Source organism: Gambusia affinis, linkage group LG14 (assembly GCF_019740435.1).
Source record: "Gambusia affinis linkage group LG14, SWU_Gaff_1.0, whole genome shotgun sequence".
NCBI classification, from domain to species: Eukaryota; Metazoa; Chordata; class Actinopteri; order Cyprinodontiformes; family Poeciliidae; genus Gambusia; species Gambusia affinis.
The window spans coordinates 3,986,113-4,003,278 of record NC_057881.1 but is presented as its reverse complement, the minus strand read 5'-3'; the positions used below and the strand labels follow the sequence as shown (position 1 = coordinate 4,003,278).

At 37.2% G+C, this 17,166-nt stretch overlaps 1 protein-coding gene across 1 annotated transcript; it reads right to left on the bottom strand.

Annotated features, from left to right (window-relative positions):
* Positions 1–3,965: 3,965 nt before the first annotated feature.
* On the bottom strand, positions 3,966–16,763 carry LOC122843551 (voltage-dependent calcium channel gamma-4 subunit-like). The gene is made up of 6 exons (XM_044138367.1): positions 16,636–16,763; positions 15,971–16,392; positions 12,743–12,997; positions 10,966–11,049; positions 9,673–9,813; positions 3,966–9,462 (listed from the first exon to the last, which is right to left on the bottom strand). Exons 2-6 carry the CDS (start codon positions 15,999–16,001, stop codon positions 8,615–8,617), a joined length of 1,359 nt encoding a protein of 452 aa, XP_043994302.1. The 5' UTR covers positions 16,002–16,392; positions 16,636–16,763; the 3' UTR covers positions 3,966–8,614.
* Between the last annotated feature and the right edge of the window lie 403 nt (positions 16,764–17,166).

Sequence of the window (17,166 nt, the reverse complement as noted above, 5' to 3'; positions counted from 1 at the left end):
TAGTATGCATTATTAGATATAGAGAATATATTCTAATAAGATTAATAAAAATCCAGCACATTATTACATTTTTTTTAAAAAACTGGCTAAAGTTGTGGATTAATAATTATTATCTTAACTATATTTATAAAGAGTTTTCAAACATAGTGATAAACAGATGTCATAAAAACAATAGCCAAGAAAATAGTACAGTTTAAAAGCAGATAAAACCAATAAGAATACTGATAAAACCAGTTAAACAAAACTAAAAACAGAATGAAACATATCGATTTGAGTTTGGCTCAGATTGGTGTTTTGTTGATCACTTGTTGATCATTTGGCTCTTCTTTTACAGCTCACAGCTCATCTTTGTCACCATGTTGACCTCTTTCCAGGCTCACATCTCTCAGAACTCTCTCCCACGCTGTTTGGCTAAGGACTCCTGCTAAATATAGACCATAGCTAATAGGACTGACGTAACAAGAGAAACACAAAACTGGAGAAAAGCTGAGCCTACAAACATACTCAAATTTACTTGCTGAAACACGTTCACTTTGCCCTCGTGCTTTTGCTTCCATACCATTTTATCAGCTTACATGGCTCACGAGGAACAGATATAAAAATGCAAGCCTGAACGCAATGCAGAATTCCTCATATCGTGCAGTTCAATCGTCACCAGATCTGCTTTACTACCCTACAAAGAATCAGATTATGCACCTTCAGGATAAAAGAAGAAGTCATAAACTTAACTGAGCCTATATCCATTGCAGAAAAAATGTAAGCGTATTGGAGTCAGCAGTCTATCATAGGTCCTGCTCTTTCTCATACTCCCCCACCCCTAGCAGCGCAGTTTTCTTTCTGGCACATGTTCCTCTGGAATAACAAGACACTGTTAACTTGTTAATTACAAAAAAGACAACCAAACTCTGAAGCACAACATGTTTAATGATGCTTTGCATATTGGCACCTAATATTTTACAATCACACACTGGAAAAACTGAAACAATGCCAATGTTAATAGTAAAATAAACATAATCAGCATTCCTGTTGGGAAGTGTAAAGACTTAGGGGTCTTTACACTTACACTGCCTACACCATGTCTCACTTTTAAATCTCACACTGTTTTATATGCACGATCGTGTAGATGTTGTCAACGTTATGTTGTGCTATTTTAAATGACCATTTCATTATTATTAGTTTTAAGACGTATTGTTTAAAAGCCTATCTAGAAATAAGTGCTGCAAATTAGCTGTTGCTATAAGCACTATGACGCAAACCTGGGACTGTTCTGTTCAGTTTGTCTGTGTCGATGTGTGTCTGTCCCTATCAAATAAACTTAAAGAATTGACCAAGTGAGTTGTGGGGGTTAGCTTTCAGTCTGTGCTTCGCTTGGTTTTCATTGTAAATTTATTATTGTCAAGGTTACACAAGATTTAGATTTAAGCTGCAATACTTTGAGACAATTATAAAAATTCTTCCCATTACTTCGGGAGTGAACACTGAAGAAAAAAATAATGCGACTGCAAGTAAAACTCAGACATCATAAATAAGTAATAACTAAGCAAAGTCTTTATGATCAAGGTTGAGAAAGGAGACACTGAAAACTTTTTTTTAATTTCACTTTATTGTTTTCTTACTTGCTTACCAGCAAGTTTGTTTGAATGCTTTACATATTCTATTGTCAGCATGTGTTTTATGAAAGTTATAAAGCTCCACCTCCTTTATTCATTGAATATTACTGGCTTCTATTTTATTTAATTTATTAAGGACTCAATGAAAATGTAATGATAGGAAACTAAATTGGGATAGAAAAGTTTTCTGCTGACGTTTTGACAGAACCTTACTTTAAAAGTCCCAAACTATACTGTTAAAAATCACATTAGAAATGGTAGATGGAGTGAATTCTTTTCAGCACTTTTCCAGTCGTAATTATACCTTGACACTAAAACAGCATTCACCCAATTACAGTTATAACTTTGCACACTAATACAGAGTTCAGTAATTAATTTCAGATCAAGAGGTTGGCCAGAGGAATCTCAACATGTTACAGGAGCATGCAGGTATCAAACTCACAACTGGATTGCAAGACGACTATGCTTTACATTCCTTCCACTAAGCCACATTTATCTCCATGTAATTTTGTGAGTAACGTTCCAGTGTAGAATGCAAACCTCACGAGACAAATCTCTAGATCTAACTCATTGCAAGTAAAGACGAATTTGAGGTCAAATGTAAAACAGACATGAAATGTTCAGGGACAAACTCAATTCCTGTCAGCCCCAATGTCTGCATGGGCCAAAAGCTGTTATCAATAACTGCAGGCATGAGCTCCTCACCACCACAGACCTATAAAAAGGCAAGACATGCAGACTGCAGGCCTCAAACAGAATGACGTGAGGAAATTAAAATGTGAAGTGTCGTCTCAGGTGGCAGACTCCAGTTTACTCATATAGGCTGACACAAGGCTATATCTAAAATTGACTCTTACTGTATGCATGACAACATTGTTGCGAGATGCCACATGGGAGAGCTTAAGTGTATGCAGACTAAGTCTTTAGCATGCATTGGGCTTTGTTTAATTTGGGAAACAGACTACAGAATGGAAGCTCTTATCCAGCCCCCCAAAAATTGGGAAATAGACTCTAGGAAACACACATTTTATGCTCTTAAAATCACATTCATAAAAAAATAATTTTTTATATTGTCCAGATGCCTCTTCCACCCTTAAACTCCAGGCCAACACACTGAGCTACCCAACCTTCTCCAGGTGATGTCTTGTGCAAGTAGTCTCATACATACGAAATTAAAAGAAATTGTGAAAGCATAGCACCCTGTGGTGCTCCTTTGCTGTTGACCACCTAGTTTGACGCACAATCCTTACGCTTCTAAATCTGTGGTCTGTCTGTCAGGCAATCTTTGATGCAGGCAATTGTTGAGGCCTCCACTTGTGTCTTCTGGGGTTTCTGACTACGCAAATCAGACTGAATTGGGTTAAATCCACTGGAGATATCCAAGAACATTCTCTTCGCAGTGCTGCCTGCTTTGTGATGACGAATTTCTAGAAGCAGGTGTATTGTTTCTTCAACTTCATATCCACAGAGATAAGCAACCTGCATGGGATCTTGATATTTGCTTGTTTATTTACTTTGGGCAAGCAGGAGTTTCTGCAGAAACTTCATGATGTAAAGGGCAACATGTCTATAATCATTGATGACTGATGGTTGAGTCATGACATATCACCACCAATGGTTCTAAACTTTCCAGTTCTTGGCAGATTGAATCATCCATCACTGATCTGCATGTGAACCAAATCACATCCAAATTGAACCATTCATTCTGGGTGGTTTTCTCCTATTAGTTTGATAAAAGCACTGAAATAACTCTTTGGTTGAAGAAGTTTGTTGAAATGGTCTGAAGAGGTGCACCTTCTCATACTATATTAGAATTTGCAAATGCAAAATGAATAAACATAAAGTTGGCAATGTTTTTAGTTCTACAGTATTATTACACATTACTGTACACAACAAAAAGCTCCATAAAAGACTAGATGTAATTAGATCCCCAGTGCCAAGTATTGCTGTTTGTGGTAGTCAGATGCAAGTTAGAAAAATAAAAATGTGTTGAATCAGTGCTTAGCTGTTGCATATTGGGGTTAGTAATGGGAGTTTAATAAAGCAAAACAACAACCATAATACGTTGTGCTTGTTCCTACTGCACAAAGAGAAAGATGATAATGGAAACCAGCCAATTAACATCAAATCTATTGCTATTCAGCTAATCACACACCTGTGTCCAGTGTTCATGTCTGCAGATACATTGTAGAGATTAAAATATTTATTTAGCTTGAATTAGGCTCTCACAGATAAACAGAGGGGTTATCATCTAAGCATCTTATTTGTTTCCATGCTTTCCTGTTTATTTTTCAACCTGGACAGCTGAACATTACTATAACTATTTACTGTAAATAATCCACCACACATAAGAAATTATACATAGAGAACTTTATTGAATATATCTATATATTTATATTTTGTATATACTTGTATTTTTTTTTTTGTCTTTTCCAGAGATAATTTGTATATTGTATTGCTTCCCTTTATCATTAGTGTTCCTTTCTTGAATCCATCTCAGTTTTCTCTCTGAAGAGTTTCAAGTTGAGCTTGTGTCAGTAGCCAAAGTGCTGGAAAAGGAACCTGGTTTTCACATTGGCCTCAGAATGGCTTTAACATTGGTACATAACCTTAAAACAAAAGAAAAAAATGTCTAGCAGACAAAGTTATTACAAACACTTCACAAAACATATGTAAGCTTAGGACACATGTCAGTAGGCACGGGGTGGGTACCAGTTATCAAGGAATACCAAAGTTTAAAATGCTAGTTTCAAAAACATTTAATTAGTTTCTATAGTTTGAAATCTGCCAGAGAAAGTGCCAGAATGACAAACAATTTCTCTTGTGTGCATCAAAAAGCAATACCTGTTGCTGTCAATCAACTGCTGCTGGATGTCTTCTTGGTTGAAAGAAGACACCCATATTTTTTTCCTTTCTGACAACAGAGGAAAAACCAAAACTATAGGAGCACCACACACAGTATTATTGTGGCAGGAACAGTGATAACTGGTGCTTATCTGCTTTACATAGAAGATATTGGATCATCTTATACAAATTTGTTTCAACTTTGTTTTTGTGCAAATTCCACTGTACCAAGAAACAGTGATACGTTTACCAGCCCATGCCTACATTTCAGTATTTACACAAATTTGTGCCTTAGAAATAACAGATGTAGCTTGTTGTACTTAATGTTTACTGTGTGAACACATTTAGCATTACCAACACAGACCACAGGCAGCTCACTTTGCCAGCACTAAGATTACCAACTATCTGTTGCAGGGACCATTGTCACCTTTTTAGTCCCAAGATAAAAGAGTTGGAACTCTGAAACAATATAACATTAAGAATATTGATCCATACCACCAGCAAAATAAATATATTGATATAAATTCTATCACCTACAGGTATACACTAGTTAGAACAATAAAAAACACAGATTTTAGGCTACGTTGGTTATGTTTCAAAAGTAAAACATCTATGAATTTCCTACAAAGGAAATGATGACAGAAAAGTGGAAGAAAGACAGAAAAGAAAAAAAAAACAGATAGGAACCAATGTAAGATAAAATAGACATTTAACAGGAAAAAGTGAAGACAAATTATAAATAGAGAACAAAACCAATCCTAATATTTGATAAAAATAATCCAATAAAATTTTAAAAAGTCAAACCCATAGCATAAAACATAGAAGTAAAACAAAGTGTTATACTTTCAGTAAAATAATAAATGTGTTAAAAAAGCATAATAGTTTTGAAAAAAAGTGCACTAAAATTTGCCCATTTATTATCATGGATTTATTTGAGCAAAAGATGTTTTTTTAAAAAAAAAAAAATAAGTACACACTTTTCTAAAACAAGATATAAATGTGCTCTTGAGCACAGCACGTAACCCCGAGTTGATCCAGGTTAGCTGTTAACCAGTCAGCAATAGAGGCTGTAACTGGGCAGTTTCCAGTCCGAGCGCATTAGGTCATAGCAGAACACTGCAGATGTGGAGCATAAATGCTCATTTACCTCTCCCAGCACAAACAAATGCAAAGACAACAGTAAAGATATTTAATAAAACCAGAATATGTAGACTCACTAACCTTCCTCTTTTTATGCACCAGTTTTGATGTGACACTACGCTTTTGATTACAACAGCAGGAGAAAAGAAACTAAGATGATTGTGAAAATAAAATAAAAACAATGTCATTTCAATGTATAAATACCCTGCAACAACAAGTATGATCATAAAAACACCAAGAACATGATAGCAACACTCAAAGAGTTACAATCTCCTGTAACCTAGAGATGGTCATCACTCCTCATGTCCATTAATGATGTCAAAACTCAAAGTTTACCATTTACAGACTTTGTGTGTTTTTGTGTATGTGAATTTTTTTCTCCTATTTTAAAATACATTTATTATTCTATTTTGTTAAATAGTATATAGTTATAGCTATAGAAATACAAAGGGAAGAGGAATTGGAGTAGAGGCTCTTTTTCTCTTCCTTCTTAATAGCAAAGGTTAGGCTAATTTGTTCAGTCAAAACTGCATTCAGATTTTTCTACATCAGTCTGGAGCTTACAGCAATCTAAGAGTCTAGTGCTGAATGCCTGGAAAATCAAATCAGAAATGTATTTTTCAGATTTTAACTATTTAGTTTACCATCTTAAAAAAATACCCTGTAGAAAGTGTTTCACCTGAAATGTGACTAACTTCTTGCAATTCTTTTATTTAATGATGTGCTAGATACTATTGTTACACAGATAGTTTGAATAAGTCATATTTTCTACAGAGCAACAGATGACTGTAATTTTTAACCTTTGACTCTAAATAAAATTTCACCCCCTGAGTGTAAATTGATCCCAACCCCAACCTGTTGCTTGCTTTTTCAGCCCTTAGCAAGAACATTCAACAGATGCTGCCTTTGAGCCTCCAGTATCTAATTATTGTCATAAGCAGTCATAAAATGCCCTAAAATATTTAAACAAATTAAATATCATATAATGTTCACAACATTCTCTCTTTGAAAATAAAACTTCCTTTGACATTGAGGCTTCCTGATGACACACTGTGACCATAATTTATGAGCAGAGTCAAAAGTGCAGCTGCTCACTCGTGATCTGCACTTAATTTTCATGGCACTTATAGCTGCAATTATGATCATTCCCTAACTGAGAAACTTAGCTGAACATTACAAAAAATATACTTTGCTACAGCTGATCCCATCCCTAACTTTACCTATACAATATCTTGGATATCTTGATGTTTTACAAGAAAAGATGAAATATTAGAAAGAAAGGGAAAAAACAGTAATCTAAGTTCAGTCTCAGTTTGGGCATAAATGCACTTTTAACAGTCTTGTTTAAACAACAAATAAATGAGTATTAGGTTAAGTTGGTTGTCAGGAGTCCTCATACTTCTTGAACTTGTTTTGCATTTTGTCACATCCAGTCACAAACTCTAATGTATTTTACGCAGATTTTGATTAATTGATAAATACATGGCCATGCATGATTCTGACATTAAAATGGTTTAATTTGGGTTTTCAAACACAAATCTGAAAAGTATGGCTGGATTTGGTATTGAAAATAATTCCCATAGCATGATCCTGATACCACAATGTTTATGTGGGCAAAGGATGGTGTGAAGTATTGATCTGTAGCTATTGTGTTTTGGATTTAAGTCATTTTTGGTCTTACTTAACCACAGCCTTCCTTCAAACTTGCCAAAAACATGTCCTATAAAAGCTTTGATTTAAACTTTTTTCTTGCACCTTTTCAATAAAAGTCGACTTTGTATTATTCCAGAGTTACAATGGGTCATGGCTGCTTTTTCCATGTCGTGACAACTTTGCAGCTGTTCTGTTTCTATTTCAGATCATGGATTGAAAAGGGAACTGAAATGCTCAACATGATTCCTGACCTGTCTGGTGTTGAAATTGGGGGTGCTAATAGCAGTTGCTCAGCAATATCTCCCTATACGTGCATGAAGCCTGCTTAGAAAAGGTGTATTGACAGTGACATTAAGTTTCACAAATTATTCAGTAAGTAGGTGAATTCTGAAGGAAGTTAATATTGCTGGATTTCATTTTGTAGCGTAAGAATAATTCTTAGATTTTAATCGGTGTAACACTCTTTAAAAACATGCATATGGGGGAATTCCCCCACAGATGCATAATTTGACTTCACCTCATATTTATATATTACTTTGTGTTAGCTGCACATATAATGCCAATAAAATGCATTAAAGTTTGTGACTATAAACCAAGAAATTGTGAAAAAGCTCAAAGGGTATAAAAGCTTTAGGAAGGCAGATGCACTGTGATAGAGTGTACAGTATTATTCAAAGTGAAGCTTGAAGTCTGTCCTGGACGCATTTATTTCTCTAACATGTCATTAAAAATAAATGGTCTTGTAGTGAGTCACACTGCTCCCTTGTGTGACATTAACATTAGACCAGATGTGAGTGAGGTGTTACTCTGTGGACCAGAGGTCAAGCAGGTACTTAGGATCTAGAATTGGTCCCTGAAAAGCTCTTACTTGGCAATAATTTGTGACATTCTGTTCCTTTTAACAGACATGTGACAAAACTATGGCTTGTATCATCTTGGCACGTCTTATCATTGGTCTTCTTTGAGTGTGTTTGGACTCTTGTGGACATAGTAAAAGCCAGATGGGACATTACATGAGAAAACTCTACAGATTCATTGCAGGGCAATTAGAGGTATGAACTATTCCATTCTGTCCCTGGGTTTATTTTGTCAGATTTGAACAATTGGTTTAGTAAAAGAGAAAACAAAAGTAAACAGAAAAAAACACTGACTTGAATGTTTTGATGGTTTTAAGGCAGACAGTTATCATCAATGTCCACAGAGTATTAGGTGTTTTATGACTGTTTATGATATTGTATCTATGGTAGCTAGATACTCCCAGACTCAAGGACAAAAACCCTTACTGTTGAAATGTTGCCCACCCAATTTAAGCCCTAACTTTTTATACTTTTTGAGGCCCTTCTAGCCCTTCTCTGTGAGGTTCCCCTTTAAACAGGTGTTGTTTTCCTGTTAAGTGTATCGGAGTTGCTATCCCTGTCCCTTTTGGCTGTCAGCCGGTCCAGGGTTCCAACGTTGCCCCTGTCTCGCTCCATTGTAGCTGTTGAGATTGGGGCTGACGGGGCCGGCACAGCAGCTGCGGTGGAGGTATTCAGTGGGGCAGCATTAGCAGCAGCAGCTGCAGCCGCCAAGTTGGACTTGGAGTGAGATGGGAGCGTACCACTGCTTATCACCGCCCCTCCTCCGGCGCCTCCACTGCTGCCACTGGAATCTTTTGGGAAGTAATTGTGAAGCTGATAAAGCGTGGCCCGGTCCACAGTGCCGTAGAGAGGTGGTGCGCCTCCTCCCAGGCTCCCCAGCTTGGAGTCCCTTGACAGGGTGTACATGGAGATGTCACCACCACCACCTCCACCACTCCCGCCACTGCTGCTGTGGTGTGGGTTGGGCAGAGTGGCGACGGAGAAAGGAGGAGCAGATGGAGGAAGAGTGAAGGTCTTGGAAGCTCCAACGGGGGAGGTCTCCTGTGAACGAGGCGGGTCGGTGGAGCGGGAGCTGGAGCGGGAGCGCCGCCTGAAGCGGTAGCTGGGCAGACGCAGCATGGCATGTGTGGTGCTCTTGAAGAGGTCAGTGCGAGAGCGACAGCGCAGCTCCTTGTTCTTCTCAATGTAGATGTTGACAGCCAGGACTCCAACCATCTCAGCCAGGATGAAGGACAGACCGCCAAAGTAAAATGACCAACCATAAGAGTAGTGCCACTTCTTATCCTCATCTTTCTTTGGAGAAATGTCGCTGAGAGCTGCAGAGATGTATACTATCACACCAATGATGTTGCTAAGCCCTAGAGAGATAGACAAAAAAAATTATGTGCTCCTGTCACATAAATCAACCTCAGCTTTATGTGACTTCGAAAGTTGACACACTGGGCAACATTTTACGTTGGAAAAAGCCAGGAGTAGTAAGAATGTCAGTAGGGATTTTGTTTATAAATTTATAGATCTCACTAATGTCTCACAATACAAAAATACCTGCAGTAAAGCTCCAGTCTTACCTGCTGCTACAAAAAGAATTCCTCCTCCAAGAATAATGTTCCTTTTGCTCTTGTAGAAGCCGCTGGAAGCAACACACACTGCGCCCAACAAGAGCAATATGGCACTGAGGATTGGAAAGATACTGGAAGCTCTAACCACACCTGCAGATGGCAATGGAAACATCATTGTTTCAGACAGTATTTGCCAGGATTCACAATTGTTGCTACTTTTTCTCCCAAAGGTTCAGCACTACATTTTTTTAATCATAAAACATAATTCTAGTGTTGTGGAAAAGTTCTCCCTTTGAAACTTGAAACATTAACAGAGTTTTTCCTTTACTGCCAAACAAACAACCAAAAACCTCAAAATCCAGATCTCAGTCTGTTGAACAGCTTTGGAAACTGAGCATTACATTATCCCATCATTTAAAATGTTAATTATCCGGAGATGTTAGAGAAGATTAAAATGCTAAATTGTTCCATTTCAGGTATAATCCTGAAATAAAGCAGAATTTCTCATTTTAAACTTATGTTACTTGTGATAAAACTATAAATGGACTTAACTAGCATACTCTAGCATAAATCTTACATATATTTTTTAAAATTAACTGACAGTCACACAATGTTCACGAATGACACCCAGTTTAGAGGGGAAATTAAGGTTAAGTGTCTTGACCAGGTCTAGATAAAGTTAGTTTGGGCCAAATGTCGCAGATGTTCACTTCAGCATATAAAGAAAAGTTCAAGGAACTCATACAATAATAATGAAACAGGTGCACATGACATAATAGTTTATTCAGTTTAGTAAACTAAAACACACTAGCCTCCCAGCTTCCTGCCCAGAAATATAATTTTTTATGTGACATAAATGGAATGGATGTCTTGCAAAGTAAAAGGTAAATGGTGGTGTAAAAAGGATCTGCATTTACAATAGAGAAATAAATGTTGAAACACAATAAATCCTGGTTAAAAATAATCTATCAGTGAAGACTGTTCTTTCAATCCATCTGTGAAAACCACAGCCTTGTGTACACCCCCAGACTCAAAGCCCCATGCACCTGTGCATCCATAAACCCTGCAGACACACACACCTTCAGCAACACTTTGCTTGAATCTGACATCCGTGCATTGGTGTCCGCCCACCACCCCCATTCTGGTCCTTTTTGTATCGTTGCGCAATTGAAACATTTATGTTTGTGTGCAAGTATACGTGTTGTTCGCTGTGCTGTGTGTGGGTATGCCACTGGACTGTTATTTATGTCTCAATGCATTTTTTGGTGTGAATTTGTGATGCATTTTGTAAGCGTTACTCACGAAGTAGATACTCTGCAGCATCTTGGTCATAGTCTGCGTCGTCGGGAAAATGATTGATCTGGGAACACACACCTCTCTTCAAGCCTGAGCACAATACAGAGGGGAGGATGAGGAAGAGGCAATGATGAAGGATACGGAAGTACATATTGTACAAAACTGTATTTTTGAGGATTAATTTTGTTATAAAATATCTACTCATAAATGCCTATAATCAATCAAAGATATCAATAAGCCTTGTGGTTGCACATTTACGTAAGCAGAAGTGATGTTTTTGCTTTTTGTGGGAGAACAGCTATATGAACACAATTATTGGACAATCAACAGTGTCCAAAATTATTCTGCATCTGGAAGAAAAAGGGAAATATTTTCATCTCACTTGTTAATTTGAATATTTTAAAAGAAAAATAATGAACAAACAACTCAAAATATACAAATAAACTTTTCTGACATAAAAATAAAACCAGCCACTAATATAACTATCCATATTTTCAGCAATAGAAGGATTCAATTTATAGAGTCTGTCAGTTTCTTTGCTTCTACTGTTTAAGGAGGGACCACAATGATTTATGTCAGGTGAGAAGGCAACTATATAATTTTTCTTTCATTATATAAGTCTTTTTCTGAGAAGCTACACAGTTTATTCAATGCAGCATTGTTCTGCCTAATCAAAGTTGTCTATTTATAAGATTCTGATTATTTTGAGTCCACCTTCTGCCCAAAATCTCCCAACTACTTCCTCTTCAGTTACAACACTTTCATCCATCTGGCCTGTCAAGAGTCACTCCATTCCCATTTGAAAAATGTTTTGTCAAATTTGGCAAGACAAGCACCGAATGAATTTAAACTCTTATTACTTTTATTGGCAGATTATGACTCAATAGATGAAGAAGCAGAACCCAATTCAGTTTGAAGCAGTTTGCTTCTTCAGCACCAAGGACAGCGTAAGGAAGGCTTACAATGTTAAAACAGAGGATACATAGCAATAGTTCCTAATTTATGCAAACATCCCTACCATCCACTCTTTGTTCTGTTAAACACATTAGAGGGATTGGGTTTTTGGCTGTGAGCTTTAGCAGTATTTTCTCAAAATTACTACTTTTTAGGGTCCAAAGCCAACAGAGTGAGCAAAGGCCATGAAGACAAGGACATTAATTATCAATCTATCAATATGTTCTTGCTATGTCAGGAAACAGTTCCTCTAGAAATATTTAGTGAATTTAAAGATTTTTAAAAATCAAAAAAAAAATTCCTCCAACCTTGAGATACAAAAAAAAAAATAAAAAATTAAGCAGCACTTGGCCATCATGATGTCAAAAAGCATGGAGGCTACAACTTTAAGGCCTGAGTGCTTCTGCAAGCAAGATCTAATTTTGTGCTATGAAAAATGTGGTGACATTAAACAGTCAATGCATGGTGGGCTGGCATATTGCTACCAGTCCTATTTTTGTGTTCTTTTTAAATTGATCACAGCTCTGATTTTTCTCCAGCCATGAAAAGTGGCAGCAACAAAATGATCACAATTTGACGAATCCTTTATCATAACTAAAATATCAGTAGTAGACGACCAAATGTCAGGGAGACTATATATCACATGGGTACTGTTTGTAGTATGTGTCTGTGATTGTACACCTATTTATGTCATGTCTGATTCCTCTGACGTGCACACTCATCTCAAAAAGTCCCTCATCCTTCCCACCCAGCGACTAAATTCATAAGAATACATACTTATCACACCAGACAGTTATGTTAGGGTCTTAAACACTGAAACCAGCTGTACCTTCAAGGCAGCAAATCCTCCAGAGGCCAGAGTGGGTGAGAGCCCCGGGGTCTTTCTTGTCCTTGTTGCTGGAGGAATCCTCCTGGGAGGAGTTGGCTGTGCTGTTGCAGATGAATGCGCGGGCATACAGCCAGTAATCTGTACCGATGGCCACTGTCATGAGAGCAAATGCCGCAAAGGCCCCCATGGTGGTCAACAGCACCTGGATGCCTCGTTCCCACCAAACCATCGCAGGGCGTGGAAGGAAATTAACGTCTAATATAAAAAAAAAAAAAAAAAAACGGGTCAGGAGGTGTTTTTCATTGTTTAGTTTGAGTCCCAAAAATGCAATACATAGATGACAATTTCTATTTATTTACATTCAGTTATTTTTCTCTCACCCATCTTGAGCTAAATACTCAGTGCTGAATGTTAATAAAAACCACCTGCTGATAAAACATCAAGTGGAGGAGAATAAGTTGTTTAGAAGAACATTAGGTAACTATTGACCTTTAGTTAGAACCAGAATAGGCTTGTCTATCTTACAAATACTTTTAACAACCCACTCCATTGTCTATTCTGATCTTTTCTCTTATGATGCTTTAGATTCGATGTTGTCATTAATTTACTCAGCATTACATTTACAGGTTTTAACTGCCCTTGTCAAAAATACATCAAGATTGGAGGAATGAGCAAATTACTTTTACTTTAATCCATCAAAAGCTTGTATTTTATTTTTCTTCAGAAAGGATGGGAAACCTTAAAAAAGCCTTACAAAAATGGCCATTACCTGTCAGTTGTTTGCCTCTATTTGTAAATTAAACTGTTAACTTTTGATTCATACTGTCCCTGATGGGCCCACTGTAGGTGACTGGTGGGACCTGCTGATGGCATTGACTCCTTTGCTACATTCTATGTTAGCACACTTGAGTAGTTTTTAATCAAAACACAGCATATATAGCCCAAAGCTGGGAAGAAACGTTGGCAGCGTGCAGCCAGCTGGAAACAAAATGTGAACATTTTGCTGGAGCAAGATGTGAAAATTGCAAATACGGATGCTGGACAATTACACATGTTAGTAGTTAATTGTAATTTATTACATGGAGTGTTGAAATAGATTTTATAACAGATATATTAAGTGTGTAGATGAGTAATTATGTCTTGGCTTGAACCTTTTCATGAATCACTTATATTTTCAAGAATGCTGTTTACGAGTTAAATTATAGTTATGAAGAGCAAAGTTCCAGTCAATCAGTCATTGATCAACATTGGTCCATTATACAGTAATTGATTCTGCCCAGAGCCTACCAGGTCAAATCCTGAAAATTCAGATTTTTGGTCCTGTTCATTAAAGGCAACAAAGCTGAAAAATCTCCTAAGGTGCTGGTGTGTAAAATAATGAAACTCACAATGTTCTCTGATGCAATTTGTTTTGCTAAGTGTCAAGTACATAATTACTATTACCATGGTTCATATTTACAGCATCTCTTTTATTCTGTGCTGAAATAAAATCCAAAACTGTTAAAAATGCATATACAGTTTTTTATTTTCCTTTATTGTATGGAAAAGGTTTTATATGTTCAACAATTCACTTGAAGATGTTTTTTTTTTGAATGAGTGAAGGTCTTGTAAAAGTGTGATGTGTGCATCTATTATTTTAAAATGAGTATCTTCACAGAGACTGATGTTATGACTTTTTTTTCTTTCAATATTGCAAAATGTGTAGAAGAAAGAAAGACTTATTTAAAATCTCTTGAAAATCTTGGTTGGAGGTCTAGCCGAGAGGTCACAAGAAAAAATCCAATAACAAATCAGTCAGAAAATGATGATAAATCAGAGAGAAAAAGGGAAAAGTACAGTACTCTTGACTTTAAAAGTCAACAGGCAGAGGGAGAGGAAAGGGAAACGTAGATGTATTCATTCTAACTATTGTGCAGGAAGTCAAAAGTGATGGGAAAAGGCTGTGTTTCACCTCCTAGACACATTAGCTTCCATTCAATTATTCATTCATGCTTATAAAAAACCCAAATAATTTCTGTCCTAGATTTAAGTTTTCAAAAACTTAGGAAATAAAATGCAGAAAATAAATATGCAACCTTTAGGTTAGACTACTTAAGATACATTAAGAATGACAAGATAATATTTCAGAGCACTGGGGTTTACTACTGCAGCAAAATAAAGAGAGAATTAAGCTGAAGAAGTTCAATGAATTGTTCATTAGTAGTTGTTTGTTCGTCTAAACACTTAACATTTTCATCTTGAAATCAAGAGCTTTTATTTGCATTTTAAAAGTCCATCCATCCATCCATTCATCCATCCATTCATCCATCATGCTTCTACACACTAAATAACTTCTGTATTATTGCTTTAAACACAGAAAACTTGTTTTGTTTTTTTCTTTCTTTGACCAACCTGCTGCCATGTTGGCCCTGACAAGTAAATGTGGCAGGAACAGGCTTCCCATATGTCTATTCACATTTAAACTGGTTATTTCAGACTTCTTTAAAACTGATATTACATCTCACCTAACTAAAAAGTAACTGTTTTGAAATGCAGGTTTCGTAAATGGTGGATATATGTTCTAATTTGTCTAATTCAAATATGTAGGAGTAAGAACAGACTACCAAAGGAATAAAATCTAAACAAAATATTTTAAATACATATTTTTAAGGTGTTTGATATTGTATGATGCTGTAGTAAAACTGTTTTTTTCATGTGGAAAAATTAAATGTCTACAATTAACTGTAAGCTACAAGAGATCACAGCAGAGCTATGTATCCTTCCTAACTGCACTTGATTCTGACTGGGTCAAATCAGAAGTAATTTAAGGGATTTAACCAACCAAAGCTGTGACAGGTTGAGAACATGCATCTAAAGACAACTCAGATAAGAATTCAACTAAAAGAACAATCACTTATGTAACTGTAATTGCTCTCTGTATTAAACTGTATTACCTAACCGATATCCGTCATTTGAGCCATTTCTGACCCAAACATGATCAAATCCTCAGCTTTTTATACCAGATCATAGCTATATGTACCAAAGCTGAACCCAGACCTCTCGACACATCTGCACCTTAAGGTGAGAGCCGGTGTGAATGTGGATATGTGGGTCGTTTCCTGAATGGCAGTAAGTCATGTGCGTCTATTTATCTGTTTAAATACAGATGCATGAGTTATATGTGTACCTACACAAATCCAGATGCATGCAGGTTGTATGCAAAAGCACATGCGTATGCAAGTGTATTACCTGGGGGCATGCTTCTTCCTTTCGTCTCCATCTCCTGTCCCCCCTGCTGCTGTTGCTGCTGCTGTTCTTCTTCTTCTTCGTCAGTGAAGAGAGCTTCGTAACCCCGGTCCGAACCGCCTCCATCCACCGTTTATCCTTTGCTTTCTCTCCCCTTCCTCCTTCTCTCTTTTCACTGCCACTTTTTCAAATCTGAGCCCTTCCTACTTCTTTGCGGTCTCTTTTTTTTTTTTTTGTTTTCTCTCTTTTTCTTTTTCTTTTTTAATTTTGGCCACTCCTTCGCTTGTTCTTAGCAAGTGGTGGGTGCTTCACTCGCTGTCCGCTCCTCTTATTGAATTGCCATGGCAGTCATCTTCTGCAACTGAGAGAGGCAAGAAGGAGGTGGCGTTGGGAAGGTGGGGTGAGGAGGGAGCAAACGAGAGAGACTGCCAGAAAAGACAAAAGAGAGAGAGAGATGAACAGAATCAAAGGACGGAGAATATAAAGTGAAGAAAGCAAACACTGAAAGAAGAAGACGAGATGAGGTGGGCGGTAAATTTGACTAACAGATGAGAAATGAGTATGAAAACTAGGGGATGCTTCTGTGCAAAAGCATTTCCTGTGAATGCAAGCCTTTTTCAATCTAAAATGATTTTTTTGTCAGTTAAAAAAAAGCAAATATCCAAAACCTGTAACCTGTAGCCAACAGCAAAAGCAAGCCTCTTTGTAAATAAGAGAAGCTGGTTTGCCTCCACAAAGAGAGAGAGAAAGCAAAAAAAAGAACAAGCGATGCGAGAGAGCGTGCTCTAGTCCATTGCCATAGCAACAGTGAATTCCAAAGTCTATGGTGAAGCTGGCAAGTCTGCGAGTGTGTATGTGTGTGTGTGTTTGTTAGCGTGTAGCCCTGAGATGGGGAAATAAAGCGATGAATGTAACAACTGAGGGGATTTTGTTGAGATTAAAGAAAAATGACAGTGTAAATTGTGTTCGCACACAGAGCAGCTTAGATGTTGACACTGGCTGCCCAAACACAGGGATTTCTGTCGTGGACATGTTTGATTCTTTACTGAAGATGAGGAATGAACATTCGCAGGAGAGATGACAGACTTGTGAGTCATTTGTGCTGCGGTCACAGCATCTTGGCTTGCCTCATCCCTCCAACTTTCTTCCTGTTGGTGTGATAACTTAATCACAAGGACTTAGCCCTGGATTGTACTTTG

Bases quoted from the DNA above. Each gene is read 5' to 3' on its own strand.
- LOC122843551 (XM_044138367.1), bottom strand. From the start codon at position 16,001: ATGGAGACGAAAGGAAGAAGCATGCCCCCAG. The intron at 12,998-15,970 runs GTAATACACTTG...TTTTTATATTAG, and splicing joins AGGAAGAAGCATGCCCCCAG to ACGTTAATTTCCTTCCACGC. The intron at 11,050-12,742 runs GTACAGCTGGTT...TATTGTGCTCAG, and splicing joins GAGGATTTGCTGCCTTGAAG to GCTTGAAGAGAGGTGTGTGT.